This window comes from Ambystoma mexicanum, chromosome 6p (assembly GCF_040938575.1).
Source record: "Ambystoma mexicanum isolate Mex_15411 chromosome 6p, UKY_AmexF1_1, whole genome shotgun sequence".
Lineage (NCBI taxonomy): Eukaryota > Metazoa > Chordata > Amphibia > Caudata > Ambystomatidae > Ambystoma > Ambystoma mexicanum.
This window is the reverse complement of record NC_090935.1, coordinates 773,602,064-773,620,722: the sequence shown is the minus strand read 5'-3', so window position 1 is coordinate 773,620,722 and position 18,659 is coordinate 773,602,064. Positions and strand designations below refer to the sequence as shown.

At 48.0% G+C, this 18,659-nt stretch overlaps 1 protein-coding gene across 1 annotated transcript in view; it reads left to right on the top strand.

Annotated features, from left to right (window-relative positions):
* Positions 1–18,659, top strand: part of SKIC3 (SKI3 subunit of superkiller complex) — a 2,336,627-nt gene that overhangs the window by 1,818,302 nt on the left and 499,666 nt on the right. Inside the window, exon 34 of the mRNA XM_069627646.1 lies at positions 10,492–10,603. Within this exon, the coding sequence (XP_069483747.1) occupies positions 10,492–10,603 (112 nt within the window). The remainder of the gene's footprint in view (positions 1–10,491; positions 10,604–18,659) is intronic.

The following is an 18,659-nucleotide window of genomic DNA, read 5'->3' as shown; positions in this document are numbered from 1 at the left end:
ACATCAGACATTGGGTTGAATTATGTCCTGGAAAATGAGGGAAGACGAAGACCCTCTGCAGTACATTCAGGCGATACAAGAGCTATGGCGCCTTGAAACTCGAGAGCCGTGGGACAAAACAGTAGCAATATTTTATCACATACTAGTACAGGGACTACTATCAGAGCCTGTCCAGGAGAGTTTTAGAAAATTGGTGGGAATGGAACAAATGGGTAGCCAGAAATACAATTTACGACTATAGCACGACAAGATTAGGAAAAAGGCAGAGGACAGGAAGATAGATGAAGCAAAACTAGTACACAGAAAATTATCGAAGTACGTGATGAAAGGGGCAGTCTTCACTAGCCCCACCCCACAGGGACAGCAGCAGCCACAACCACAGCAGTTTGCACCGCCCATGGGGGGAGGGTTCATAGCACGGGGGTGGCCCACAGCAAGCGTTCCGAGGAAGGGGGGCCAACAGAGAGGGCGTGGATGTGGACCACAGATGCATCACAACGAAGGGGGCTTTTCAGGAGGGTTTTGAGGATATGGGCAACAGATGCAGCAAAACCCACGGGATTTCTCAGGGGAGAGAGGGTTCCAAGGGCAAGGGAGGGAGCCACCACAGTGTTGGGCGTGTGGGCAGTTAAGACACATTTCGAGAGTGTGTAGGTGCAGGGGGATGCAGCAGAATTGGGGAGCGCAGGGCCAACAGCCCTATCAAGGGGACCAGGACGATTACTATGCACAGGACCAACAACAGCAAGGACAGATGCAGGGCACACATCAACAGATGCCACAAGCACAAGTCCCACAAACACAAATGCAGGTAACACATATGCCAGCACCGTTATCACATTATGTACTAGCACCACATATTCAAAGGAATACACAGCAATTAGCACAGATACAGAACAATGACGCAGCAGCACACGCAGACTCAATGGCGACAGTTCCCATCAGACAACTGGGAGGAGTTAACATGGTAGGGAACAACCCCTTTAGAGGAAATGGGATATCCCTCTACCCTCAATAGGACAGCTGACAGAGGAACTTGATGTGTCCCATCCTGTCAATCACACCCAACCCTGCGGAGGAACCTCGCATAGGGGTAGCGATAGGTGACAAAACGTTTTCCTTAATTGTTGACACGGGCAAGTGTTGGGGAAAATTCTCATAAATGGCTGATTTCCCTTACCTAATGAGTCCCTCAGCAGATTTGCTGGATTTCTAGGGTTTATTTTTTTCACCTGGTAAGAGTGTGAGCCTTTTTCCCCACTCTTACATGTGTTTTGACCATTTGTGTGATCGTGGGCTCTGGAGCCTCACCTACTCCATGAGCATCATTTTTATGTGTGTTACACAGCACCTTAAGTGCAGTGACACAGGGTTGTCTTTTAGACTTCCCACTGACCCCATTTTTCTGGGACTGACTACTGTCTCCCAGAAACATGTAAAGTTGCCATTAACTTTATGTAGTCTCTTTAAATCACAGACCCAGTACACCCCATCTTACATGGAGTATTGGAAAGGGTTAATTCTTATCCCTTTTTGGCTGTTTCTCTTGGAGCACTGTTTCGCTCTCTTTTCATCAAGACTTGGCTGATGGCAGTGGTAAATACCCTATTTATTGTACTGCGGTTATCTTATATAACCATGGTATTGTTTTAGGCTATTTTATTAGCCTGGAACATAAACCCGCTTGACCAAATATATTTTATTTCGGCTGCGGCTGGGTTTATTCACCATTTCTTTGTCTTTCTCGTGTTTTACTCTGCGCGCCAAATCAGGTTTGGTCCCTTTGTTCGCCGTCTTTTCGCGGGCTTCTGCATAGAAGCCCTCCTTAAGGTGCCTGAAAGTCTGGGTAGGCAGGATGTGAGGGGGGCTCTTAGGACCCCTGTCATGGGTTCCCTTGGTAACCCAAGTCGCACTCCTGTTTGATTGGCTGGGTGACTGTCCTTGCCAGGACATCCACCCTGCTGTGTAATTGACAACCAGGCTGTGTGAATGGGGGAAAACTGCATAAAAAGCAGATCTCTGGGACTGGAAAGGCAGAGTCGCCACTGGAACGAAAGAACCAACAAGGAGCTCATGGAAGAGGACCCCTACAACGACTGAACCGCCCGGTGAAGCCCTGCTGCAGGTCCGAATCTTCAGAATCCGACGACAGAAGATCCTCCAGGAAACTTCTTCCCTTGAGCTGGTGGGACTAACCAGTTCGCCCAAACTGCAAGCCAGGCCCCCTCCTCTGGTCGAATTCGCAGTGGGCCGGATAGCCAGCAAGGTCGGACCCTGCTTGGATTTTAAGGAGCGCCCCTTATATTCGTTTTTTCGCTCTGCTGCTGGTTTCTTCCCTGGGTAGTGCAGGACCCTCCAGTCTTCCTACTTCTTGTCAGTCCGACAGTCGCTTCAGGAACCATGAGCCTGCAGGAACTACCAGGAACGTCCGCCTCAGCTACAGCTTCTCCTCCGTTTTAAGGTACTGTGCAAATCCGTTGTTTGTTTTGTTCAGCCGCGGTGAAAGTGTTTGAATTCTTTCTCCAATCCAAGGGCTTGTCCTTCTCTTCTCTTTGAACTAACTTTTCTGCCAGCCAACCTTATCCGGAATCCGTGGCACGAACTTTACCGCAAACTACCCTGAACCGTGTGATCTTGAGCAAAAGACTTTTGACCCATTGACTTTGGCCCTAAGCCTTTTCTACCTGATTCTATCACTATAGTTCCTCTTGCTCAATTGCCCTGAGTACTTACCTGTTGGTGTGGTTCAATGTATATTAACGTTGTCTTTCCCTCCCTTTTAAATTGCTGGAGTGCCATTTTGCTCCCATTTCATTTTGTGAGCTTAACTTGTCTGGAACTTATTGGGAGTGGTGTGGTGTATTAAGATTGTGATTTTTAAACTGCTTTATAATAGTGAAATGTTATATAACTAAAGAGTAAATAAATGTATATTCTTTTACTTGGAAACCTTGAGTCAGTGTTTGTTTGAATCATAGTAATTGCTGTCCTTTGTGTAACTATTTGATACTGCTCACTTGCTCTTGAGATAAACAAAGGGGGGTCTAGGAATCTCTCTACCAGCACAAACACAGCCCAATGACCTGTTCTTGGGTGAATAACCCATGGGAGAGACTCTACCAAGTATTTAGCTCACTGTCCCTTTCACAGAGTTGACATTTCCCTGCATATCAGCCTATGCCCTGCCCGGGGGCAGTCCAGCACCAAAATGCTAGGCAATTCTCCTCTGAACAAGTGCTTGTAAAATAGAAGGAAAAGAGGGAAGGGAGGATGGCTGCAGAAGGCAGGCAACTACAATTACTATTACTGACGGCAATTGAAGTAGTGACCGAACTTATACAGGACAAGTGGTGGGAGAGGAGGAGGGGAGAGCAACTGCTGCAAAGCCAGGCGGCTACAATTACCATGCCTGACGGCAATTGGGGTAGTGCCGGAGAATGGACAGGAGGAGAGAAGGAGGGGATGGAGGGGCGGGGAGGGTGGGGCGAGGCGGAGAGGGAGAGGAAGAAGTAGGAGGGAGAGGCAAAGGATGATAGAGCAGGAGGAAGAAGGAGGAGGGAGAGGAACAGGATGATAAAGCAGGAGGGGGCACCAGATGGATACAGGGCACCACACATATGGACGCAGGGGCAGGGAGGGACCACACAAATGGACGCAGGGGCAGTGGGGGGGACAACACACATGGATGCAGGGAGAGTGGGGGGACCACACAAATGGAAGCAGGGGCAGTGGGGGGGGCAAAAACAGATGGACACGGGGGAGGTGGGGGGACCACACAAATGGACGCAGGGGCAGTGGGGGGCAAAAATAGATGGACACTGGGGCAAAGGAGCCAACAACATATGGACGAGTGGGCACACAGATGGACATGGGGGAGGAGAGGGACACAGATGGAGCACGGGACTATATCTGGACTACAAGGGGTTAGGGGGACACAGAGAGACACAGGGCATCAGAGGTGGGTGGGGAGAACAAGGAGACACACAGGGCCTCGGAGGTGGATGGGGGAACAAGGAGACACACAGGGCATCGGAGGTGGGTGGGGGAACAAGGAGACACACAGGGCATCGGAGGTGGGTGGAGGGAACAAGGAGACAAACACGGGGCACCGGAGGTGGGTGGGGGGAACAAGGAGACAAATGCGGGGCATCGGAGGTGGGTGGGGGGACAAGGAGACAAACAGGGGGCATCAGAGGTGGGTGGGGGAACAAGGAGACAAACACAGGGCATCAGAGGTGGGTGAGGGAACAAGGAGACAAACACGGGCGTCAGAGGTGGGCTCACCGCAGAACTGTCACCGAAGATGAAACGAACAGGAGCCTTAAAATCGAGCCTTGGAGGTGGGCCGGCATTCGCCTGCCGGTTAGCCTGATTGGTACATATGTAAGGCAGCTGCACCAATCATAGGCAGGCAGGGCTGCAGGGAGGCACCTCGAGCCACGAGGAAGGGGTCGGCCATGTTGGAAAGGCCTTAGACAACACAGAGTTCAATGTAAAATGCAAAATGAACAGCATAGGATGGAAAGCAGTGAGGGGCACAACGTAGCAGCGGGCTACATAAAATCCATCAAGAGTCTTTGGATGATCCAGATGAAATACGGAGCTCAATTGCTCCCAGCATAGCGTTCAGTGCATTTTTAGTCACAAATGGGTTTACCTTCTATAGTGAGTCAGGGGGTAGAATCACAAGGCCTCCTGGCCACAGGATGTGAAGGGGAAGGGTCCTCAAAGGACAGAGTCAGGCAGAAGAAGGAATGGAAGAGCTCAGAGCAATAAGGTTGGTGGTGCTCCAGAATAGATATGTTCTTGACTCCTCACAGCTATGGAAGGAGGAGTATGCGCAAAGATAGAGAGTTCCTGTTGCACATTCATTCCTGCCAACGATGAAGATAACTGAACACTGTCAGATCCAGTGGCACAGCTGGCGCGGATGCATGCCAAAATGGAAGAAGAAGCAAGGGGTACAGGAAAGAACCAGATCTGGATAGCGTACATATGGTCATGGATGCCATCATGGCTGTCAGATGGACTAATAGTGATAATGGGAGCACTTATGCTGGCAGCAACATCAATGTGTGGGATTAAAACCTGCATGGCCAGGTACAAGAAAAATGGTGGAGGAAGCCATTGGAATGCAGGTACTGATGGATGTGAATATAGGAGGAGCAAAGGATGAGATTGTGGCAGAAAGGAACAAAATGAGGGAAAGGATTGCACACTCCCACTTGGAACATTGAAGCTGGACAATCCATTTGATGCAAAGTACTATGAAGGGAAGTGGGTTTGGTGTAACCCCGAAGGATTGTGCTCTTACATGAACTGGTTGTTTGATGACCACACAAACTACTATGGGCACCTCAGAGGAATAACAAAGATATGGCAGCCAATAGAAAAAGGACTGTCATATAAGGATGTGGTTGACCGGTCCACCAGAGGGGGGACTGAAGAGGGATGGATAATCCTGCCACCACCCCCTCCTACTAAATTCATGACAAGGAAGAAGGCCAGAAAAGACCCGGATCACCCATTCTAATGGCCCTATGATTGACAAGTATGTCAAGATCTAGCCATACAGATCTATCCATTCATGGATAAAGAGCCACAGGCCATGATCAGAGACACATGTATGGACAGCTTGGACTAAAACACCAAGAAGCCATGTTGCCGACATCGTTAGAGACCATGACAGCAGCGTCAGACATAAAGCACACGTGCCATCCACACTTCGGGACACAAATACACACTCGAAAACATGACGAACACGAGCGTACAGTTCTATAGTTGGAGGACAGATACACATACATACTGTCGTTGCTTTTATTATTTTTTGCCATTAGCCAGATGCAGAAACGCAGAAACCGCAACACAAGAGATCCTGAGCAAAGCTTGCAGGTGCTTACATGCAAATAACCCTATGGAACTGCAGGAGCACCTATGGGACCTGACATAGGAAATGTAGTACAGCATGCACATTGTAGAAACCGCATTATAAGGTTTAGGAAAATACAGCAGAACAAGAGACAGTTTAGCCGCTTCAGGCTGGACAGAGAGCAAGATGTGTGAGAGAGGACCCACAGCCAAGGTCAAGAGATAGAGATGACATTCAAATCTCCAGACGACAAAGGGACCAGCTGCAGAAAATACGAATAAATCCTCATAATTCAGAGCTGTACAGCTCAAATTTGTGGTCTCTGAACACATGGCGCGGCAGAAGCAGACAATGGACAGCGATCAACAGTGGGAAAGGAGAGCTCGTCCCAGGCAGCCAGACACGGACTGCAACAATATGTAACATGTGTTGCGCCAGACAGGAGAGCACTCTCATAAGGCAAGGTGGTGCACACAAGTTACAATACAGACACATAATCGTTCTCATTACCTTGAAAAGGTACACGGTGAGCTGAGAATCTTTGTGGATCCCAGGCCTGGAGATGTCGGCTCTAGCCAATCGCAGTTTAGTACCCTAGTGGTGGGCAGCAACGGACAAGAACCAATGATAAGTCCACTACACTGCAACAATGTTATAGTTAGTAACTTAGGGGTGGATCAGGCCAGCCACCTGATATGTGAGCGCCAGTCGATTAACATCTATAATGTCCTATATAGGTTATAACATACTCAATACACAATCACTTGGCCTGATAGGTTTTTCTGGAGAGGGGCCGAAGTTGTGACAAAGTGCTGACACCATTGGGGAGTAAAACCAGCCTGCGAGCCGAGGAAGGGCAAGATGTGCATGAATATTTTCCTGTGCTGATCCCTGTTGGGTTTGTCTGTAATAAACCACAGTTTGAAATTGCTGTTGACTGAGTCCTCTGTGAATCCTGGGGGAGAGTGTTGGGCCCTCCAAGTCTGCGAACTTCATTGTCCCTCTGGCATACCTGGGGGTTCGTCCCCAACACATTGAAGGAGAAATGACTTACCGTAATGTTCTTTCTGTGGATTCTTCTCCCACAGATTCCTCATCTCCACTCCCATCCATCCACGCTCAGAAAGTCAGTGGTTGGTGCGAATTTTCTCTCGATGGGCCTCTGTGTCCATTTTCTGTCATCCTGCCACAGTTTTTAAAAATATTTTTCTAACACTGCTTGTAGTGTTTGTTCAATTGTTCCTGGTTCGGATGTCCATAGTTACTATCTATTAAGGGATCATTAGCCCGTTTGTTCTCTTTGCTTTCCTATGCAGCATTTGGTGCTCTGGAAAAAAGGGGGAACTGATCTTGGGGCGTAGTGACATGGTATTTATAAAACGCTTGACATCACGTCTGGAGCCGACGACCAGATGCCGAGCAAGATGGATCGAAGTTCGACAGCCGGTTCGAGGTCCACTATGCCCCCTGTCGAAAATGCTCCAAAGCAGCTAAGCTGGAGGGAATATCTATCAGATGAGAAATCTGCGGGATAAGAATCCATAGAAACAACATTACGGTAAGTAATTTCTCCTTTACTGTTCAAGGTCAGTGAAAGGGACCGACTAATTTCAAGATACACTACTTTGGAAGATTCTTTTTTAGAATAGGCTCCCTCTGGTTTTACAGTTCCTGCCATGTCACCTCTTACCTACAGGTTAGATTGGACACATGTAACACTTTGCATATCTCGGTATCCTTCCACTCTTTACTCAATTTTGTTTAGGTTCTCAGAACACCTTTTACCTCCTCAGAGGCCCTCTTTCACAAAAGCACTTTTGTATTTATTCAAGTACAATCATGTTCAGATACTGTAGTGGCACAGAGCCTAAGTAACTTTGACACATACCGTTTGCAGCATCCACATACTCTTATTCTGGCCTACATGTATTGATTGTACATTTTTACAAACTTTTGAGTAGCTTTAACTGTAACAGTTCAACAGCCTTTCCCCCGATCCCCTCCCGATCCCTTCCTCACACCCGGTTCCCCTATGACATCGACCACTCCTTCTGCCCTCCGATGATGAAATTGCTTTTCATTAAATTAACTTGCGCCCCGGATCAATGTCCCTGTACTTTGTTTGTAGGCTCTCAGTATTGAATCGTTCTCAACAAATTCGGTCTAAAAAAGTATGCTTCAGATATGTCCAGTCTAGACTATCAAATGCCCTCCTCGCATCGAAAGTGGCTGTGGAGAATCTTTGTCCCGTTCTAGTTCCCAGGTCTAGTATGTCCACTGCTCGTCTGATGTTATCTTGGGTGTGTCTCCGCTTGATCGGAGTGGATTATTTTTGGCAGAACCCCTGCAAGCCTAGTTGCAAGAACTTTAGCATAAGGATTGGCTTTGGTATGGAGCAGGGAAATCAGTCGATAGCTAGTGCAGTCTGTGGGGTCTTTACCCAGTTTGGGTATTAAAATTGTGATGGATTTTCCCATGTCCGGTGTGACCGTGCCATTCTCCCTTATATGGTTGAATAGTTTTGTTAATGGGCCCAGAAGTTGGTTACAGAACGTTTTTATAATATCCGCTTCCCAGTCCATCTGGCACCAGAGTTTTGTTAGGGGGTAATGCTGTTATGGCATCACTAATTTCCTGTGCCGTTATGGGGGCTAGTAACGCGTTGTTGTCTTCCCTTATGACCTGAAGGAGTGACATCCTTGCCATGTAATCTATTTGTGCCCGAGGGGGTAGATACTCACATTTCAAGAGTCCCCCGTGGAACCTTTCCATTATCTCAAGTTTCTCCTCCTCATTAGCACATAATTACCCTTCTTCATCTTTAAGTTGCACAATATAGTTACGGGATTTTTGTTTGCAGAGTTTGGCCACTAAGAATTTATTCGCTTTGCCACCCTGGACGTAGTATGTCTGTTTGGTGTTAAGTAGCGCTTGTGCTGTGCGGTCTGCTCCATGTGATTCTAGCTGGCCTCTTGCTTTCCGGACCAGTCTCAGTGATTTTTGGGATTGCCTGGTTTTGTGTTGTGTTTCTGCTTCGCTTAGAGCTGTTTCGAGTTTCTTCTTTATGAGCCCTCTTTCCCGCATATATGCCATTGTTTGCGACATGAATTCCCCCCCGGACCACTGCTTTCCCTGCATCCCAGATTACTCCCCAGTTTGTTTCCCCGTCATCGTTTTCTCAGAAGTAATTATTTATAGCCTCCTCCATGTGCACCCTCAGGGCCAAATCCGTCAGCATCATTTCATTCAGCCTCCAGGGCTTATGGCCTTTATGGACGCTTTGGCTCATCTCCATTTGTACCAAGACTGGGGCATGGTCTGATACATAGTGGGCCCTTATTTCAACCTTACTAATGCGAGGGATCAGGGTGGCCGAGACCAGTACCATGTCCATTCTCGAGTACCCTTTGTGGACTGCTGAGTAATGGGCGAACTCCTTCTGTTGCTCGTGGAAAAACCTCCATGTTTCAATCACCCCCAGGTCTCTAAAAAGTTTTCCCAGCGCCTGCCTATTTCTTGCGTCTGCTGCTGTGAGTGGAAGTGTTTTATCTAAGATGGGATCCATGAAACAGTTAAAGTCGGCACCAATCATTATCTGACCTTCACACCTCCTCCCCCAGAGTTTGTAGTATGTCCCTCAGGAATAGGTCTTGCCGCTCATTCGGGGCATAGATTACGATTAGCATATATATTTCATCCGGTAGTATCCCCTTTACACAAAAGCAATTTTACAGACACAGAAATATTTAGTGGTCATCAGATAACATTCAACACGTTAGGGCATGCTGTTTGATAGGTTACATTAGTTCATTACTTCTCTAGCCATACTTCCAAGATAGATAAACTGAGGTGCTTCCCACAACAGCAGCTCAGGCTCTTTCGATCACAGGAACTATGGTCCCTTTGATACCACTTCGGCTTTGTACCACTACGTAACGAGAGCATGCGTTACCTGCTCTTGTCCATGATTGACGTCAAGCTCCACTTTCTGCCCTTTGGCATTGGGCTCATGTGACTCCCTCACCCCGCCCGCATCCTACTGAAGGTCCTTCGAATTAAGTTCCATCTACTGCCCAGTTTTTAGATCAGGATTGTAATGAGTTTCCTTCCTCACCTCACGCTTTCCACAATTGGATTTTGTGAGTGATTAACTTCATTTCTCTTTCTCCCTTAACCTACTGTTCTATTTGCAGTGTTAAAGCACCTGCATTGAGAAATCAGGGCATCCACGCCAGTCCGGTATGGCTTTCGAGTGCTTTGTCTTTTTTCACTTTTTGGCATTGCTTTTTTCCTTAATGTACAGTGCATAAAGCTTTATATTCTCTGAATGTGTCTGGAATGTCTTAGCGATCCTAGTGTAAGTTTGCATGCTCAGTGTTCATTTGAAAATATGGATTTTTGTGTGTTACCATTTCTAAAATGATAGTTGAAGCTCATTCACTTCCCCAGTACTTTGTAGTTGTTACTTGTTTTGTTATATGCCTGATATTGGGAGCTATCTTTGTGAGGGTGCGCATGAGTTACGCATCCATAGCAATCAGCATAGATGGTCTGTTCACTGATCTTTTGTCTGAGGGAACAACGAGTACTAATGGCCACTACTATTATTTGTGTCTTATTAGAAAGCACAACTCTACACTGCAGTTAATCAATTGGCAGCTGGATGCATGTTAACTGAGGATACAAAGAATAATGCGCTGAAGACAATCCAAAGGGCTGCTCACCTTTTTCCAGGTGAGTACTCCTATACTTTAGTACTTCAAGCATAACATGTAAAATGCATTCATTATTCGGAGTGGCGTTTGATGTTATGGTTAAATGCAAGGATTTGATCAGTGCCCCTGATCTTGAGCATGTATACACTCAGTTAATTCTATAAAGTCTATGACATCTTGCTGGGCTGGACAACAAAAGGGTAAAGATCACAAGGACAGGTTGGAAAAACTACAATGAGACAGAGTTTTTTTTTCTTCTTTTCCTATGCAACAAAAGCAGTGAGATCTTTAACATTAAACAGGTGTCATGATGGAAGAAACAAAAACAGTGTAGAACGGCTGAGTGTCTTTACTTCTAAAGTCCAAGCACTGCTCTAAAAACAAGGTTCTAATGCGTTCTTGCCTCCCTTTCCTCTCAACCTTAGAAATCTCCAGGTGGAAGTCTACAGTGAGAACGTTTTTCAGCCACCTTTGTATGCACTCAGCTCTGAGTCAGTCTGCTTGGCGTCCAAGGCTCCCTTGACTCTGGATAAAAGGTATATGGAGCTGGCTGTGCCCCTAGACCTCAGTTACTTTTTCCAGGCTTTTTGGAGCCAATCTTTTCAGATGAAAGGCAGATGAGTTGTTTGAGAAGTTCAAGCTATCCAAGGACAAAGCCAAGACCCTTGCGCTGGTAATCAAACAGCCTTCAGTGTTTTTCTGTACATGGGGCATTTTTTTTGTCCCATCACCTAATTTGCTCACAGCGGTAGAGATCAGATATTTTCTGGAAAACAGCATTAGGGTACCAGCCCCTGTAAAGGTAGGGGTAGATGTACACTCAGTAGCAATGTTTCAGCCTTCTCAGTCCCCTCTTTCATTCCTGGCCCAAAACCCCTTTAATTTGGACTTTGTCCATTCTTCTCCCATGGTACTGGGCGAGTGGTCACTGTAGGTCTCAGAGTGAACGAACACCACCTACAAGGCCTTGGGCATTTGCAGGTAATTTCATATGCATACTTCCTCTATCCTCTACCGCCCCACAGGCAAGCTCTCTCCCTTTCACTGCACACCCTAGATTCCCTACTAATGGAAGGAATCTTGCCTGTCCTTGTGAAGGCCGCCACACTACTTGTGAGGGGGAGGTAATGGTATTCCTATTTTCTAATGCCGAAAAAGGATAAAGGTCTGCATTCCATCCTCAAACTATGATTGTTGAAGTGTATCTGCGTAAGTCTGACAAGTCCTAGAGGGTCCCTCTTGCCCAGATATTTGAATCACTGTAACCTCAGGACGGGCTAGTGTTCCTGAACCTTGAAGATGCCTGCTTTCATGAGCTTATCCATCCCAAACACAGAAAGTACCTGCAATTCATGTTTCACAATGTCCACTACCAGTTGTGGGTCCTGCCCTTCAGCCTGTTCTCAGTCCTCATGGGTTTCACCAGGCTGTTGACTGTGGTGGCTCCTCTTCTCTGGAGGGAACTGATTCATGTATTTTCATATATGGACAACTCCCTCATTTGGGCCTTGTCTCCTGAGCTTGTGCCAGCTCACTTGTACCACACGTGTCATTTGCTGCACAGCTTTCCTTTTCCCCCAACTTCCGAACGTCCCAAGTCACACCTACATAGATGCTCCACTTCATTAGTGTTGTTCTGGATACCTCTTGGGTACGGCCTTTTCCCCAGTGGACCGTGTTGTCAACATATCACACAGATGGTGCTGCTTTTCTGTTTCCCACAGTCAGGACCCGTGCTCTTTATTTCTCTGAATTCTGGGTCTCAAAGCTTCCTTAATTTTTCTTGTGTCAGAGGCCGGCTTGCACCTAAGATTGCTCCATGTCTGCTATGCTGTCAATGGCCTCGATTTCAGGGCAACATGACAGACTTTTTGAAAGGTGTGTCAGGACCAACTGTGGTGGGCCCACATAGTCACATTTCTAAAGGGGGTATTTATGCCAACCTTGGCCACAGTTGACATTAGTCACAGATAAGTGATCAGACGGGCCTTGGTTGCTCTCCTTCCTACTGTACAGGGCAAGTCTGTCCTAATTCTAACTGAAATCACTGTTCTCCAGCATGGGGTCTGGCATGGATTCACATGCTCATGAATATTCCCTGTCGTCAGGCCAGGAATCCTCCGTAAAAGAAAAAACAGTTTCACATTCACTTACAAACTGTATTTCTCCTTTAAACCAATCACTGTCCTCTGGGTCATACTGCCCCCATCCAATGACAGTCCTCTCCTTAAGCCCCTCCTCTGGCAGCCATCTTCAGATTTCTACCACGCGCTTCAGTGTTGGGAGTCCTCGATTGTGCTCTGCGAGTTACTTCTATTTTTTTTGTGTTTTTGACTGAAAAAGGTTCTATTTTTGTTCCAAAGAGCCTGTGTGCTGTTTTCTCCATCTGCCGACAGCAGGGTTCCCGTTTTTGGTGAATTTCAGCACCCCTCAAGGGCAAAGATCATCAAAGATTCCAGAAGGCCATTGGGCCTACTTCGCGCCCTCTGACTATGACGGAGGAGAAGGAGGGAAGGTCCCTCTTCAATCCCTGTACAAAGTGCGGGCTACGGAATGTTTTTGTGGAAGACGAGCACCTACAGTGCCTCTACTGCCTGCACCCGGACCATGAAGAAGTGGAGTGCGAGATATTCCTCGGGTTCTCCTGAGCAGGGACATGCCTCACCAGCACCGGCCGGTCCGAGGAGCGGTCTTCTAAGTCCTCATTTGTGGGGGCCCAAGACGCAACGAGTCCACTGGGATTGCCATGAAAGCGGGTCCCGAGGTGGACAGGGCGCAAACGACATCACCCTCCGCCTCTATTGCAAGCCGCCAATCAAGCTCCTTCTCTAAAAGGAAATCATCTGTCTCGGCTAAACTGCGGGAGAAGTCAGAGAAGCCGCGGACAGAGGAGAAGAAGGCAGCACTGCCCAAGCAGGCACAATTGGCGCAGGCTAAGACTTAGTCGATGATAGAGTTGGTGGCAGCTACTCTCTCGAAGGCTAAGGGAGCTGACCCTGTGAAGATAGCCCCCGCAGCACAGAAGGTATCCTTGCCCCCTAGGTGCGACACCTCCGCATTGACTTTAGCAAAGTCTGCTGGCACTCCAGAAGGGGGGAAACCGGCTCAGGCCCTTGTTCATGCCCCACAGGGGGGAAAGAAGGGGAGGGCGAAGAGGCCCCAAAACAGCCCTCACAGGCCGTGGCACAAGCCATGGAGGTCTCGTCCACAGACTACGAGGACCAGAAGTCCTTGCACACGGTCCACAAGGGCGTGGAAGAGGAGAACGACAGCGACGACGGAGACCTAGTTTTCCGATCCTGCCAGCTCAGCCGAGGGATATGTCTCTGGACATCTGTCGACCCTTCACACCTTGGTGTCAGAGATCCAGAAGAGGATGCCACTGGGCCCAGGAGGAAGACAACCTCCAACGGAGAAGAGGAAGCATCATCCGACACCCCCATTTCAGTGTCCACATTCGCGTCGGGCCTATTCTCCCCCAGCAGACCCAGACATGGGTACGGGGACGGATACGACCACGACTATGGACGTCGAGGATTTCGTCGAAGCGGGCGGCAAGTCTCCGCATTTGGATGTGCCACGTAGTGCGTCCCCACTGGACAAGGTGGGGTTGTTCCACTCCATGTATTTGTATTTTTTATTAGAGCTTATATAGCGCTTTTATCCAAAGCGCTGTACAGAGTATTACAACAACAGTACAAAAAATATGAGAGCGTGAGGGAAATTCAAATATCGATTCTGAAAGCAGACAGTCAAGGACAGAGGAGAAGATGATTTTTTAAAGAGACCTTAAAAAGAGAAAAAGCAGTAATAGATCGAATAGAAAGAGGAAGAGTGTTCCAGTGGAGAAGAGCAAGAAGCTGGAAAGAGCAAAAGCGAGACCGAGCACAGGGTAGACGAGGATCCGACAACTGGAATAGACACGAAGAACAAACAGAACGAGAGGGTGTGTAAAAGGACAGGAGAGCACCAAGGGGCTAGGCCATAGAGAGATTTGAAGACGAGGCAAAGAAAATGAGATTTAAGCTAAGAGTGAAAAGGTAGCCAGCCAAGAGAGGCAAGTGAAGCTGAAGTAGAATTCCGATGGGAGAGAAGACAAAGTAGACGGACAGAGGAATGATAAATAGATTTCAAAGGAGGCAGGCGAGATGAAGGGAGGCCAAAAAGTGTGGCAGACCAATAGAAAAGTCGAGAAAAAATAAGAGAGGAAATAAGCAGTTTGGTTGCGTGAAAGGTGAGAAAGAGCAAACTTTATGGATGTTATGCAAATGAAAACAGCAAGACCGGGATGTAAGGGTGGTATGAGAAAAGAAAGATTAGAATCCAAATACAGACCAAGGTTTCACGCAGTAGGGGAAATGGAAAGGGTAGAGGGTGGAAAAGAAATAGATGGAGGCGGGGAAAAGGAATTAGCCAGAACCTCCAAGCTTTTTCAGGTTCTTCCCGAAGAAACCAGAAAGGAGAGTTTCTTTTACCAGAGGCGCGACACCAGGAGGAAGACAATCATGGCAGTGCCCCGTCTGGACAATGTGTGGGAAGAGGCCCTGGCCCTCATGAAGAACCCTTGTATGGCTCCAGCCAAACGGGATAGACAGGAGAAGAAGTATTGTGTGCCGAACTCTGCACCCAAGTGCCTGAGGTCGCAACCATCACCGGATTCGGTGGTATCGGCGGCCACGAGGAAGCGGTCGGCTAACCCGTCCTCATCTCCGGTTCCTCCGAACAGCGAGGGGAAGAAGTTGGACGCCATGGGAAGGAAGGTGATTTACACTGCGGCGTCCAATATCTAGGTGGCCAATGCACTGGAGATCCTGTCCAGGTATGACAGGGATCTGTGGTACAAGCTGGGCCCTATTCTGGAGTGCCTCCCAGACAATAATAGGATGGAGGCAATCACTCTTTTCAGGAGGGGGAAGTTGCGTCTGATCACCCCATTACAGTGGCGTTGGATATCGCCAACACGGGGTTGCGTCAGATGGGAGACAGTGTCTGCCTCGGTCGACAAGGCTGGATGAAGGCCACGCATTTCCGGCAGGAAGTCCAGGTGAAGGTGTTGGACATGCCCTTCGACGGAGAGAACTTGTTTGGGAAGGTCGTTAAGTCCCTCCAGGCCATCAAGGCGGATACGGAGACGGCCCATTCCTTGGGCACTCCAACAGCAGTGCTCTTCTTTTTGCTCCTCCAGGGGAAAGTCAAGCAGGTCTTCCAAAGGTTTCTCCTCTTCGTACCGTCAGCCTTCCAGATCCACTACCCAGGAAGCCTACATAGGCCGTTCCCAGGTCTACGGTAGTGGAGAACAATGTCGCCATTGACTGCAGGGCAGGACGCCGGCCCCGAAACGGGCGTGAATCGACCGGGATGTCGGGCCCCCACACGTGCAACCCAGTGGGTGACCGGCTGACGAGGTCCATTAGCGAGTGGATGAAGATCATCACAGACAGATTGGTGCTGGGCGCTCTTGCCCAGGGATACACTCTGAAGTTTCAACGCAGGTGTCCATGGATCCCTCCGGTGTCCCGTCAGGAGCAGCACATCCCTCACCTCCTGGAAGAGGTACAGGCCATGCTGTGAAAAGGGGCGTTAGAGCTAGTTCCCCAACGGCTCCAGAGTCTATTCCAGATACTTTCTGGTCAGAAAGAAGACAGGAGGCTGGAGGCCCAATCTAGACCTGTGACGTCTCAACAAATACTTAAAGTCCCAAAAGTTCAGGATGGTCACGTTGCAGCACGTGCTCAGCCAACTGGAGGAAGGAGACTTCTTGACGTCGCTGGACCTGGAGGGTACCTATTTCCATGTCCTCATTCACAATAAACATCGAAAGTTTCTGCGTTTCGTAGTGCTGGGTCAGCAGTACCAGTTCAAGGCCCTACCTTTCGGATTGAAGTCGACCCCCAGAGTGTTAAAAAAATGCCTGGTACCGGTGGCAGCCCATCTCCCTCTGCGGGGTATACACATATACCTCGAAGTCTAACTCATCCGGCCTGTTAGGCAGAATCCCGTGCAGTGCCTTTAGGGACCACTACACACGATTAAGACTACAGGTGGCAATACAAGTTTTACCTTTGGTACAAGCCTGTACTACTAGGCTATATTGCTAGCAGTAGCGGAGCAGCCAGGCTTATCTCAAGAGTATATGAGCAGTAGCAGAGATTACACAAAGGGACCACAATTACTGTGACTCAAGCAAACACTGACTCAAGGTTTCAGGTAAAAAATATAAGTACATTTATTTTTAAGCCGTTTGTTATTAACACAACACTTCTATTAATTCAAAAACCACACGTAAAATATACAACTAACCAATTCACTTTGTACAGTACTATTCGAGGTAAGTACCCTGTGTTTGAATGGACCGGTGTTATGAAACAGAACACGTTACCGTGAATACAATTGCGATCACTTTTTGACAGTTCGGTCTACTAGATAAATGCGTATCCGCGGCAAAAAATGCTACCGGGGTAAAAACACACTTAGCACCCGAAATACCCAGAGAGAGTTGGGGGCAAAAATCACAGGCAATATGTTGGTTAGGCAGACAGATTCGAAGAACACACATAGACAGGAATTCAAGAGTCAAGGGCCGGAGCCAAAGCGAAGTGACACCAGGTGCCTGTTATCGGGATCACACAGTCGGACAGTTCGAGATTCAACGTTGCCAAGAATACTTTGATATAGTCAATGTTCGGAAGCAAAAATTATAAGAAGGAGGGAAAAGTAAGGACAAGCCTTAAAGTAGAGAAATAGGGATTTCACCCAAAATTTCTCTAACGGGACACAGTACCTTTCTCAAAGAATGAAGCTGGTGTCATGGCAGCTGTTCCTGTTGGTTTCCCGCAGACCCAAGGTTTCCTGCGGCTTCAGCACAAAGAAGGACGATGAGGGAGTCTGCACCACACAGGGATGAGGCCGGCAGCAGCGACAATGAGTAAAGGGTGCGCTCCTTAAAAACAGGAGAGGTTCTTCAGGTGGCTGTCCGGATCATTACAGCAGTGTGCAGCGATTTCGACCACGAAGGTGACCTCTGGCTGAAGATGATGAGCTGGTTATCCCCACCAGGCTCAAGGGAAGAAGACTCTGGACTGGATCTCCTCTTAGTCGTTGAAGGGTAGGTAGCTCAGGACTGCAGCAGGGCTTCACTGGTAGGGGTAGTTGCAGCAGTCAACCTCTCCTCCACTTCTCGTCGGTTCCTTGTAGTTCCAGTGGCGACTCTCTGACTTCCAGCCCAAGAGACCTGCCTTTTATGCGCAAAACCCCCTTTCACACTGCCTGGCTGTCAATCATGTCAAAGTGCGACTTGGGTTTCCTAGGATACCCTGTGCAGAGGGTGACTACACCCCTCCCTCACATTCAGCCCACCTAGACACCCAGGCGCCCTGAGGAGGGCTTCTAGGTAGAAGCCTGCCAAAAGACAGTGAACAAAGAAGGCAAACCTAGTTTGCCGCGCAAAGTAAAACACAAGAAGGAGTTTAACAATAAGAAATGGCGAATAAACCACACCGGAGCCAAACGAAAAAGGATTTGGTCAAGCGGGTTTAAGTCTGACGCTAACACAATAGCCTACAATATTACCACGGTTATATAAGTTAACCGTGGTAGAAATTTAGGGTAGATACCACTGCCACCAGCCATGTCTAAATGTTAAAAGTGCTAAACAATGCTCTAGGAGGTACAGATAAAAAGAGTTAAGACTTAACCCTTCCAGCACTTCATGTAAGATGGTGTGTACTGGATCTGTGGTTAAATTTGACTAAGTAAAGTTAATGGTAACTTTACCCTTTTCTGGGGGACGGTAGTCGCCTCAGAAATGAAGTCGGGGGGAGTCTGAACGACAACCCTGTGCCACTGCACAGAAAGTGCTGTGTGACACACACAAAGAAGGGGGCTACTGAAGTGGTGTACTCCAGAGCCCACAATAACAAAAACAGGTCAAAACACACAGCAAAATACAAGTAAGAGTGGGGGAAAAGCTCACACTCTTACCAAGTGGAAAGAAACAACTCCTGAGATCCAGCAAAGTTGCTGAGGGACTCACTAGGTAGGGGAAATTAGCCATGAAATGAGAATTCTCCCTAACA